Source organism: Vanacampus margaritifer, chromosome 1, assembly GCF_051991255.1.
Source record: "Vanacampus margaritifer isolate UIUO_Vmar chromosome 1, RoL_Vmar_1.0, whole genome shotgun sequence".
Lineage (NCBI taxonomy): Eukaryota > Metazoa > Chordata > Actinopteri > Syngnathiformes > Syngnathidae > Vanacampus > Vanacampus margaritifer.
The window spans coordinates 8,457,811-8,469,832 of NC_135432.1; the positions used below are offsets into that span (position 1 = coordinate 8,457,811).

Below are 12,022 nucleotides of genomic sequence, written 5' to 3' on the forward strand. Positions count from 1 at the left end.
GCCAGATGACTGAAAACAACCACTGCATCGCGTTCGCCTGTGAACATTTAGCAGTCGGTTTCTTGTAAAGTAAACAAATATATATATTCCGAATCTTTCTACCGAAGCGCCTGATGTGCCATTCGAAGCCAAATGAATGCATTTTTTGTAAGCATACAGACACCGTGTTTATGTACCAGATTAACACATAGACTGCATCAGCATTCAGAATAGATTTGTGCAAAACTCAATGAGGTCTCAGGATTACCTCGTTATTGTGTGGAGAATATTTTTCTCAACGTCTTACATTGAGAGTATGGCCTGCTATTTAAAGCATTCTTTTTATTTTAATGACTTTGACGGTATGATGAAACTGTGCACGCTATCTAGTAGTTGAAGCAAAAGTGTGATCTTTCAATTGGCATATTTTGTCTTTCAGTTGCCAAGTTCTAGAACAGACAGACGACGTGTGCCACCAATCAAGTACCGTCGTTGAATGTAGAAGCCAAGTTGATAAGCCAGTTGCCCAAATTACGCTTGAATTTAAAGATATGCAATTTGTGTATTGACATATGTCACAAAACAACTTCAATAATAATTATAATAATACAAAGTTACACGATTGGGTGTCATTCTATGTGCATTTCCACATGTACTTTACTTACCAATTGCCTTCAAAGCTTTTTCATATTACTATATATGCGTCATGCCAACAGGGGTCATTTTTTAAACAGCACCTGTCTGTCTCCTCCACAAACGTACCTTGTGGCCCACTCAACACCAAATCCAGTTTAAAACTGGACCACTAAAACGTCACTTCTTCCAATTTGCTACAAAGACGGAAAATAAAAAAAGGGTGGGGGGCGGGGGCGGTGTTAGAAGCGAACATCTACCACGTCCCAGAAATTCACCATCACATTTCTGCTTCGGCTATCAGTAGTTCGAAGCAAGAGGGTCGACACTGCCCCCGTGTGGCGACAGCCAACCACGTAGCCTTCAATTTCCAGTACAATGAAGACAGTTGGCAAAAGTACTCATCACACTCTGTACACAAAATCTATATTGAGTATAGTAGAAGTTGATTCTAGGTTGTAGAGATAGACCTTAATCCTTTTTTCTTTTCTTTTTAAAGAACCAATACTGATTATTAGTCATTAAGAAGGCTGAAACGCGATATTGGGAGCTGTTCATTTGCAGATCAAGGGAAAGTATTGGCATCAAAATTTTGAATAATTCAAACTTCATCACTTAAATTGGTGCAAATGCCTTTCAGCAAACATATGCTTATTATTCAGCATTCTAGATTTGCAACATATTCAAGGTTCTCTCTTTTTTCTCTCTCTCGACAATAATCTTCATAAATCTATAATCTTCAAAATTCTAACAAAAAGTGAAGGAAGCTCACTGGAATAAGATTTAAGTACACTAAAAATGAATTTAAAAAATGGATCGATTTTTAAAAAGTGCATATTTGTGTGCTTTCCAACATTGGAAATGAATGACCCTAAAAAAATGGAAATGAATGACGTGTGCATTTAATTTTTTCAAAATTAATAATAAAGCACAGTAGTGGGAAGCAACAGCATGAAGGTCTTTACCTTCTACTCCTTTGTTAAAATAGACTTCTTGTTTTCTCCCCCAAACCACCACGATTGATTGATTGATTGATTGATTGATTGATTGATTGATTGATTGATTGATTGATTGATTGATTGATTGATTGATTGATTGATTGATTGATTGATTGATACAGATTCTGGTGCATAACTTTAAAAGCACACATACAGGTAAGGTATATCTGGTTGTGCTAAGTGATTTTCCTAAACTTTACTTTTAATTAAGTAAAGAAATTGGACCAGTATTTCTACTTTTACCAAAGTGATTCTTACACAAAAGGCTACCTGTAGCCTACTTCTACTTTGTAGCGCACGAGTAATCCTGACACATATGAGAGGAGGAGTAGCCTGTAGCCAAACTGGACCACAGTACACAGGTATTGTAACTGAAACAACACGTCAAATAAAAAATTAAATTAAAAAGTTCGAACCGGTAGCCATCTTACATTGCCGCTTAAGGTCGCCTGCACATTGATTTTTTTCCGGGGCGTTTTCATGTTATTGTTATTGTATTATGTCTCTATAGCAAAAATGCTAGTGTGTAGCGTACGGTTGCAACAATCTGGGAGACGTGCTACATGCACATTTCATCGTTACGATTGCAATTATAAATGTTCTCTTATAAGGTATATTTCCCGGATTGCCACTCAAAGATTGGTCTGCGTCGTGTTGTCAGAACCATCAACAATGAAATGAAACCAAAACCCATCAAGAAAAAAATATTGCTGTGAAATTTAAACCTAACTCCTGCAAATCACGATTCACGATAGATTAGATTTAATAGAGATAATATAATCCAAATGGTTGATGAAAATAGTGAATTGTATGACTCTCATGATGACTCCTGAAAGGGATTCTAGCAACAACAACAAAAAAACATGCACTAGTGATAAGTGTTTTCAGCGGAAGAACTGAATTTGTCAGTAATGGAGGCAACCCAAGATGGCTGACCTGTGGCTTCAACCGAAGACGACTCTCGTCTTGTTTAATGATGGTTGGCAAATAAGTATAAGTGCACTACCACAGCGCCACCTAGCGCTAAAGAGTGTCAACGCCGATTAAAACATTTCAAACCACCAAACTCGACTCAGCTCAAAATCATTTCTCTTACGTTACGCGTTGGGCTGAACAATTTTGAAAAGACATAAATGTTTTGTTTTTATAGGCTTACACTAAAATAAAGAGAACTATGAATGAATATGAAAGACAGTCATAGGCTTCAGTAATTTACTAATTGCATCTACTTCAATGAGAGTTTCTAGCAATTCTATATAAATGTGGGTTTGTGGAGCTCTTTGTGCCGCTCCCAGTTCAACAGAAGAGGAGGGACGTTTTCTGAAAATGAGAGCAAATAATAAACATGGCAACGTCGATCATTGCGTGAATTTTCGTCCTCTACTGGAGTCCTCATCTGAAATACTGTAATTGCTCTCACGTTTCCTAGATCAATATTTATTAGTACAAAGTTTACGTCTGCAATTTTGATGGTAAGTTTACCAACATTGATTGGTTAACTACTATTCCGCAAAGTATATGAATCTGTTATCGCAAAATTATGACTTTTCCCACATATTTATATATATATTATATATTTATTTGAAATAAACTTTCTAGAACTATAAAATCTTGAAATATTAATACTTTCTCTTACATGATCATATAAAACACACACACACAAATATACTACGCAAGGATTACCACTCTAGTTCACAGAATATATTACCTGCAACATTAATCCTTTTCTCCAAATTTACAACTACGGTATATTCTCGTAAGATTCTATTTCTTTAAAAAAAAAAAAAAAGACACTGCAATCCTGTTACTTTTTTCTTAATTATATAAAATATTCTATATTTTATTCTATTTATATGACTATATCTCGTAAATTACAACTTTGCACTGACTTTATGAATACATCCTGGTAAAAAAAATTACTTTTTGTTGAAAAAAAAAAAATACAACTCTATTCTTCTTAGACTACAGTTTTTTTCTTAGCCAAATAGTGTTATTCTCGTAAAATTATACATTTAAAATTGTGAGTTTTGTTTTTTCCCATGCCTTATCTTTCTGGACAGGCACGGCCTCCTGTGGCCCACACGGGTGTTCCATGAATAGCAAAAATCTGCTTCTGATTGACGTCCAAGTGTAGTGAACTCCCCAAAAATCTTGAATAAGAGGAAATATACTGCCAATGAGCTTTTTCCAAGGAAACGTTGGCAAATCTTGTAGATGAAAAGGTCCTCTGGTAATGTTTTTTTTTTCTGCTGCTACAGCTTCTTTTCTTCTGCTTTTCAGATGCCGGATAAAAAAGACAAATATAGTCTTTCACAGAACAACACTTTGACTTCCTGTTGTGTTTTTTTTTTTTTTACCAGCTGTAGTTTCAAGAAGAGGAACGTGCGTGTGTGTGTGTGTGTGTGTGTGTGTGTGTGTGTGCGTGTGTGTGTGTGTGTGTGTGTGTGTGTGTTTTCCTGTTTCTTAATATAGAATCGATTCATCACTATCACGTTTTCATCATCGCTGTGTGTGCGTGTCTGTGGGTGTGTGTGTGGGGGAGATCATGCTGCGGCTGTTGCGCGTCAACGGAATCCCGTAATGCGTCATTTGCACGTCCATTCTCCTCAAGAAGCGCCGTGATTGGCCCGAGCTCAGAGGCGGTCCCGCCCACCGCTCCGCCTTGTATGGAAACGTGCCTTTGACGTCATGGTTACTCTCGAGTCCCCTGTGATAAAAACGCGTGAGGGCTAGCTGAGGGTTTGTTCTTGAGCGGGAGACGCAGACGATGATAAACTGTTGGTGTTGCTGCTGCTGTTCTGGTAAGAGATCATTTCGGTTGTTTATTGAGCGTTTAATACTTGTGTCAGCACAAGTGGAATGTTGGCTACTTACAGAAGTACTTAGCCTACTTGTAGACTGGTAAAAGTAATGATTCAGTAGTACAATGGCCCTTTTGATAAGTTGGCAACAGAAAAAACTTTGAATTCATTTTTTATCAAGTTGCAGAGAAAAAAATAGTAGCTATTTTATTGTTTTTTATTTTGCTAAAATGGAAAATAATTGCAACTACAAATCTACATCAAGTGTTTTTACCCCCACAAATTAGACCGCCAGTATTTGAACATCAGAAGCTAAAATTTTGAACTTACGCACAAAAAAAAGCTAAATTTACTAACATGATTCCACCCCCTGTTGACACTGCTGCATGTAATGATAAGAAGTATATATATATATATATATCTTGTAATATATTAGAAAATTGGCAAAAATGTTGATCGTTCTTTTCCAACATTCAAGCCAATGATAAATCAGTTAACTTCATTGAGTAAACTGTGTTGAGAAGCTCAAATTCCCAGCATTTGGAAAAGTTTGAATTAAAAAAATAGTTATTGAAACAACTCTATCAATAATAATTACTGTCAAATCAATAATTGATTTGTGAATTGATTAATTAAACTTTAATAGTAGTAATACTTTAGTACAAACTAAGCAACATTTTGGGGCCCTCTATTTTTGCCAATTATTTATTGTCAATCAAATATACGTATGGCTGTTTTGATGTCATGGTCATATCACATACTGTTTTAAGTGTTTAGCAATTGAGAGGCATTAGAATAAGATAAACTTGCAACAAATAGGAAGTGGCCCAGAGTCACTATACAAAGTCAACCCACACTTATCAATGCAAAAAAATAGAAAATCAGCAGGCAATTAATTACTTGCATAATTTAAAATGGAAAAAAAAAAGACCCCAGTAGTTTGACACGAACAAATATTCTGAATGTCAATCGCAAAAAATTATTAAACGCTTTGCTTTAAGCATGTAGTTATGTTTATTGCTCAAACACAACCTGCGCTACTTTTAACGTAACCATCCGCCGTCAAGCTAAAACAGCATCTGCGGTCAAAATTAAGAGTGTGATTAATCTGAGTTAATACATGATTAATGCGATCATTTTTTTGTGATTAATCAATAAGCTAACACTTTAACTCTGACAGCACTCATTACAACCAAAACGAACTGAATTATAATTGAGTTTTGTTTGTGCAGTTTGAAATATCCTGTTTTTGAATAAAGGAATGGAAATGTAAAGTTTATTTTGAATTCATCGATTAATTGACATGACGGTCAACAGCTTAATGGAGGATTTAAATAATCGTTAGTTTCTACTAGATATGACATTCTGATGATGTTTGGGTCAAACGGTGTTCTAACAATTGTCCTTGTCAGTTTTCTAGGCATGACTTGCATCCACCCCCTGCAGCACGGTTCCCAGCCCTACGACAACCTGGGCGGGTCGGAACCTCACAGCCCAGACTTGTTCTCCAGGCTGTTGCTGGATCCCGGCGCCCCGCGGGACCACCCTTGCGCCCCGTCCCTGCCCGGCGCCGGCACTCAGGCGGGCACCTTTGACGCCTACTCGTGTCAGATGAGCGCCGGCCACGAGAGCCCGTTCAGGCCGGATGAGCTGCAAGTTTACGGCTGCTACCCCGGCGCTTTCATGTTCGCTTACCCGGATGAGGCCTCGAAACATCTCGCCGCTTCCACCGCCGGCTTCCAAAGTCAGCACGCACCAGCCTGGAACTCTTACTCACCCGGTCCGGGATACTGGGCGGCTGAGGACATCTCAGTGCCGCATGTGCCGTCGTTCTTCACGTTTGCTTCGGGGGATGCGGACGATATGTCTCCTTTGGGACAAGCCTACCCCGACGCTCTCGCCGATGCGGCGTCACTCGGCTTCCCCGCACCGGCCATGGAGCCGGCGTGCGGCCTGGATGGCGCTGACCACTCGGAAGGGAGTTTGCCACTCAGACTAAAAAGCCCGCGAGGTAACGAGGGCTGTTGCGCCGTCTGCGGGGACAGCGCCTCCTGCCAGCACTACGGCGTTCGCACCTGTGAGGGATGCAAAGGCTTTTTCAAGGTAAGCACGTATGCAGCTAGTTGAATGCAACCTTTGTCATGGCCTGAGGGGGTCTGTGTCGCTTTTACTGGCACTAAGCAATTTTGAGGAGGGGGGCAGGAACTCTGCACCCACGGAAAACTACAAATGAGATTTCTGCTTTACGGCAAACGTCATTTCCTTTCCACATTCGTTACAAAGATGGAAGTTGATTCGAACGTCGATTATTGCTGTCATGGCAGAAGCTGCAAAACAAATTTGTCTGAGAAGACAAATTATATGAATAAATAAATCATGCAAACATTCACATTTAATTAATGGCCACTGAAATACATTGGTGGAAAAAGTAACCTCCATAAATTTCTATCAAAAATGAAAAACATTCAATATGCATTTTCTAAGAAAAAAAAAGGGGGGGGGGGTAAAGGACCCTCCCCACCACGCACACACACACGCACACACAAAATATTTAAAAACTATTTTTAAAATATTTAAAAAAAACTGTTAAACATCTATGAATATGCAAATCCACGGGTGCCGAACTGCAACTCTGCGGGGTCCACTGTATCAAGGTTATTATAGAAAAATAATAAAGGAAATAAATAAAACAAAAACAAAACATATTTTTTAAATTAAATAAAGTAAAAATTAAAATGCTTGAAAAACCCTGAAAACTAAACATAATCTACCTCTTATGATTATAAAAACTAACCAAACTATCAATTATGTGAAAAAATGTCCTTTGTTTTCATCTTTGTCAATTAATATCATATATGAGCTTTCGGGGTTCATACATGTATTTATTTTGGAATTGCTGTGCGACCGTACAAAAGAAGGAAGGTCAACCATCCATCCATCCATTTTCCAAACTGATTATCCTCACGAGGGTCGCGGGAATGCCGGAGCCGTCAGTTATTTCTAATTCTAGTTTACTTTTTTACACAATACTTAGTGACCTTTTTTTTTTTTTTTATCTTGCACTCAACAATCACTCTAACCAAAACGAATACTAAAGCTACTCAAAACTAAATTAAAACGAAGCATTTCGAACAATACAAACAATAAAAACTTAAAATAAAATACCAAACTTGCTCTAAAAAAAACAATAAAAACGAACTGAATTTGAGAAACAAAAGTCAAAATAACATAAAAACAAATTACTGTATAGTGAAAATAATTGAAAAATCCAAGACTAGTATAACCTTAATCTTTTTTGTGTGACATTTTGTGAAATATGTGCCTCAGCTCAATAAAAGTTGTGAAACACAATACTTGAAAGATAGCTATTATGACAATTTGTAATTTTTCGTTATTGCGCCCCCTGCAGGCAGGAACTTTGAGACGCAACAACGGAGTTTCGCTCCCGTTGATCGCTGCAGGCAGCTTTAATGAGACAAATGTTTCTTTTGATTGTCTAGCGGACGGTGCAGAAGAATTCCAAGTATGTTTGCCTGACCAACAAAGACTGTCCCGTGGACAAGAGGAGGAGGAATCGCTGCCAGTTCTGTCGTTTCCAGAAGTGCCTGGCTGTCGGAATGGTCAAGGAAGGTGAGTTCAGCGAGTCGGCTCAATTCAAAATCAAAAATTTAGATAAGAGGAAAAAGTCAAAGTCAAAGTCATAATTTATTTTGCAATCACTCTGCCTTGGTCAAATGAGATGGAAGCATTTGTTCACAATGAGAATCCTTCAGCCAGGAAGTCGAGATTGGATTGTGACGGAATGTTTTGACATGAGACGTTCCCCCGCCTACTTGCAGTTGTGAGGACGGACAGCCTGAAAGGTCGAAGAGGTCGCCTGCCCTCCAAGCCCAAAGTAGCCCAAGAAGTGTCGGCGTCGCCCGCAGTGTCTCCAGTTAGTATGATCGCGTCACTTGTGAGGGCTCACATCGACTCCAACCCCAACGAAGAACAGCTCAATTATTCCAAAGTAAGAAAACGTTTTTTTTTTTTTTGACACTAACACGGGACATCAGGAACATTTGGAACATGTCGCTCATGTGTGATTCTAGTATGAAGAAACAGACGTCGGCGCAAACCAGAAAGAGGGCGCCGCCGATGTTAAAGAGTTCTACGACCTGCTGACGGCCTCCATGGAGGTGATCAGGAAGTGGGCCAAGAGCATCCCGGGTTTCTCGGAGTTCTGCTCACCAGATCAGGAGCTGCTTCTGGAGTCGGCCTTTGTCGAACTCTTCATCCTGCGTCTCGCATACCGGTGAGCCCTGCGCCTTTTGGCCCTTTCAAGAAACACATCGCAAAGTGAATTCAGAGATTTGTTTCTAAAGACGTCATCAGATCATTGTTGAAAACGTGCAGACTGAGAACTACGTAGTACTCAGTTCAATTTTGGGGGCGTGGCTAAATCGGCACCCTCTACTATATCAGAAATTGAGCACCTTCATTCACATCCAGTGCAATTGTGATGTGCAGTTAGCTATGCTTTTATTAAAAAAATACAGTAACTTTTTTTTTTCAAATGTTTTCAAGCATTTATTTATGTTTTTATTTAACTTTTATGTGTAATTCGTTTTAATGGAATCAATTAAGTACAATTATTTCCCCCCTTATTGTTCTATTGTGCTCCATTATTTACTACGATGCTACTTTACTTTAATGTCAGCCATTGTGGTGTTACTTTCAAGAGCCAAATATATTTTCAATTGGTGCAAAAAGATTGAGAATCCCTTTTTCACACAATGAAATGTTTTTTTTTTTTTTTTAATCCTAGGTCGAACCCCGAAACCAACAAGCTGGTGTTCTGCAACGGCCAAGTGCTTCACAAGAGTCAGTGCATCAGAGGCTTCGGGGACTGGATCGACTCCATCTTGGAGTTTTCCCGAAGTCTCCATGGCATGAAACTTGACATCTCGTCCTTCTCCTGCCTGACGGCGCTGGTCATTCTCACCGGTAGGCGCCACTTATAACACCTCCAAAAGGGAACACGGGGGGGTTTGCGGACCTTCATTGTGCCACGGCGACGGTTTTTATGAGGTCTCTGGTTTCAGTGCAGTACAAGACGGTTATGCAACACCAGGATTGACACAACAGATGCGTGACAAAAGTGAACACAAGCTCGTGGACAGCGCACAGTACACGTGCATACAATCGGACATATATGACACCAGGCTAACCCCGATGGAGGCAAACCGTTTTGGATGGCGTGTATTCTATTTTTTCCCCCCCAAACTCTGATTAGAATCAAATGAATAGTTTAACCGTTTCATGATTGTTGTTCTTCAAGGCTGGGCAAATTGAACAGAACTTTTCACATGATTTTAACAATACAAGGAATAAAATAATGTGAAGTAGGAAACACTTAATAAAATAATGGGTTACAGTTCTGAAAATAGATGAATGGATGGGGGACCTCGCTCGACCATGAACAGAAGAAAATACACAAATAATCGACGCTCAATATTGTCGTGACAAAATAAATAAAAAGAAAATCCTGGGGTAAAAATGAGAATAAGTTGGGCATTGGGTAAAAAAAAAAATGTGAAGAAGCAAAGGGATTGGGAAAAAATATCGCATTCCAGATTTAGTATATTTAGCGCATTCAATTCCATTTCTATTCTTGTTGTTGAATTCTGATAACATGAACTCATTTGTAGCTAAAGATAATGCTCAGTGTAATATTATGAATTGCAGTTAAAATATTGTCCAATTTAATCTGCATCCGTGGTTATCTAGCTAGTTAGCTAGTTAGCTAACAGGCTAATCCCACATCCCAAAAAATACATATAGTCCGCTGACATATTCGCTGTAGAGCGCATCGTTGTTGGCCATGAGTACACGCACGTCCCGCACAGAAAGGCAAAATAACAAGGTAAAATGTGTTTTTCAAAGTCTGACATGACAGCCAGAATGTTGACAGGGGCTTTGGGCTGGCGTGGCCGCTTTAGAGTGCCTCGTTGTCGCGGCTTGGCCAAGCCCCATGACAACTCGGTGAGATGTATTTCAGACATCAGAGGCTTTAAACGGATAGATTTTTGTGGTAACGTGTAAGATGCTAGAGGACGTAGCATCCAGTTGTTCAGGTTGTGGAAGTGGGAGTTGATTTCATTTCAAATTTGTCAAGTGTTATTAACAACACTCTTCTCTGTTGTGTGTCAAAAATTCAAGACATGTTTATGTTTACTTTACAGTGACTCATGTATTCAACATGATTTTGTTTTTGTTTTTTTTGTCAGATCGACACGGTCTCCAGGAGCCAAAACGCGTGGAGGACTTGCAGAATCAGCTGATCAGCAGTCTGAAAGATCACGTGTCGGGCTGCCCGTCGTCTCGTCCCAACTATTTGTCCCGACTGCTCGGGAAGCTGCCCGAACTCAGGACATTGTGCACTCAAGGCCTCCAGCGCATCTTCTACCTTAAATTAGAAGATCTGGTCCCGCCGCCGCCCATCGTGGACGCCATTCTGATGGATTCCTTCCCGTTTTAAATGGAAGCTGCGGAATGGCGCTCATGGAGCCACAGACGAAGCACGTCCCGTTCCACATCTAATTGTGTGATTTGGGAGACTAAACAAAGCAGCTCACGGACCAAAGTGCTGATGGTTTTCCGCCCAAGGTGCTATGGACGGAATCTTTGCAAAAGGCAAGATGGAAGGATTGCGGCTTTTGTTGTAGGGACAAATGCAAATGTTTGATGACCATTCACATGGCAAAGCGTCAGTTCCGGTGAGGTCCATGTGGACCCGCCATCTTTATTCATATCATTCATGTATCATGAATGGACTTGGAGCAGCTAACATTCTGTGTCTTATGCATTGCTTTGCAATAAAATGTTCTGTTTTATAGTCAAGATTCTTCGTATGAAATATTGTGAATTATACCACTCATAAAAAGTAAGTCCGATTTTGGGTGAAATTTGAGGATAAACCTAAAATGCTCTCGAGCAGTGATTCTCAACTGGTGGATCGTAACCCAAAAGTGCTAATAACAATTTTTTCCCCCCTATAATTTTGCTAAAATATCAATACCAAGTTCCCACATGGAACATTAGGTGAAGCCCGTATGCCACTGAGGGATGAACATTAGCGAATGTTGATCTCACGCCAAGGTCCGCAGCAATTCCTAAACATTCTCTAAACAGTCTTAATTGGTCTTAATGGTTTTTCTTGTCACAAGGAATTTTGTACATTTTCAAAACTTCGTTTCGGAAATGCTTTTTTCAATGCATATCTTCCCCCCAAATTTTTTTTAATAACAGCCGTGACATATGACACCATTCAAAACGACCACCACAAAGAATTACAAAAAAAAAACATTGCCTGTGTAGTCTGCATACTGTATCTCCTATTTTCCTGAGTAAGCCAGTTGACTGTCTATTCTCTGGTTGCTTGGATACGCCGAGTCCCACTTTGCAGGCAGCCTGTAAATTCTCCTTTCGGCACATCAGAAAACAGGAGAGCGAAAAATGGATCTCTGTCCGTCTCCCTGCCAGTTATGCGCTGCTCTGTTTTTAGAGGCAGATGAAATTCCCGGCAGAGTATAAAGTGACCCGCGACAGCAGATTGTCACGCAGGAGTGT

General features: G+C 39.7%; 1 protein-coding gene across 1 annotated transcript; it reads left to right on the forward strand.

The window, feature by feature from the left end:
• The first annotated feature begins 4,330 nt into the window (after positions 1-4,330).
• LOC144056346 (putative nuclear hormone receptor HR38) lies at positions 4,331-11,288 on the forward strand. The gene is made up of 7 exons (XM_077573099.1): positions 4,331-4,411; positions 5,824-6,514; positions 7,912-8,041; positions 8,251-8,420; positions 8,503-8,705; positions 9,219-9,397; positions 10,681-11,288. The coding sequence occupies exons 2-7, from the start codon at positions 5,834-5,836 to the stop codon at positions 10,929-10,931; spliced, it is 1,614 nt and encodes a 537-aa protein (XP_077429225.1). The 5' UTR covers positions 4,331-4,411; positions 5,824-5,833; the 3' UTR covers positions 10,932-11,288.
• Positions 11,289-12,022: the final 734 nt, after the last annotated feature.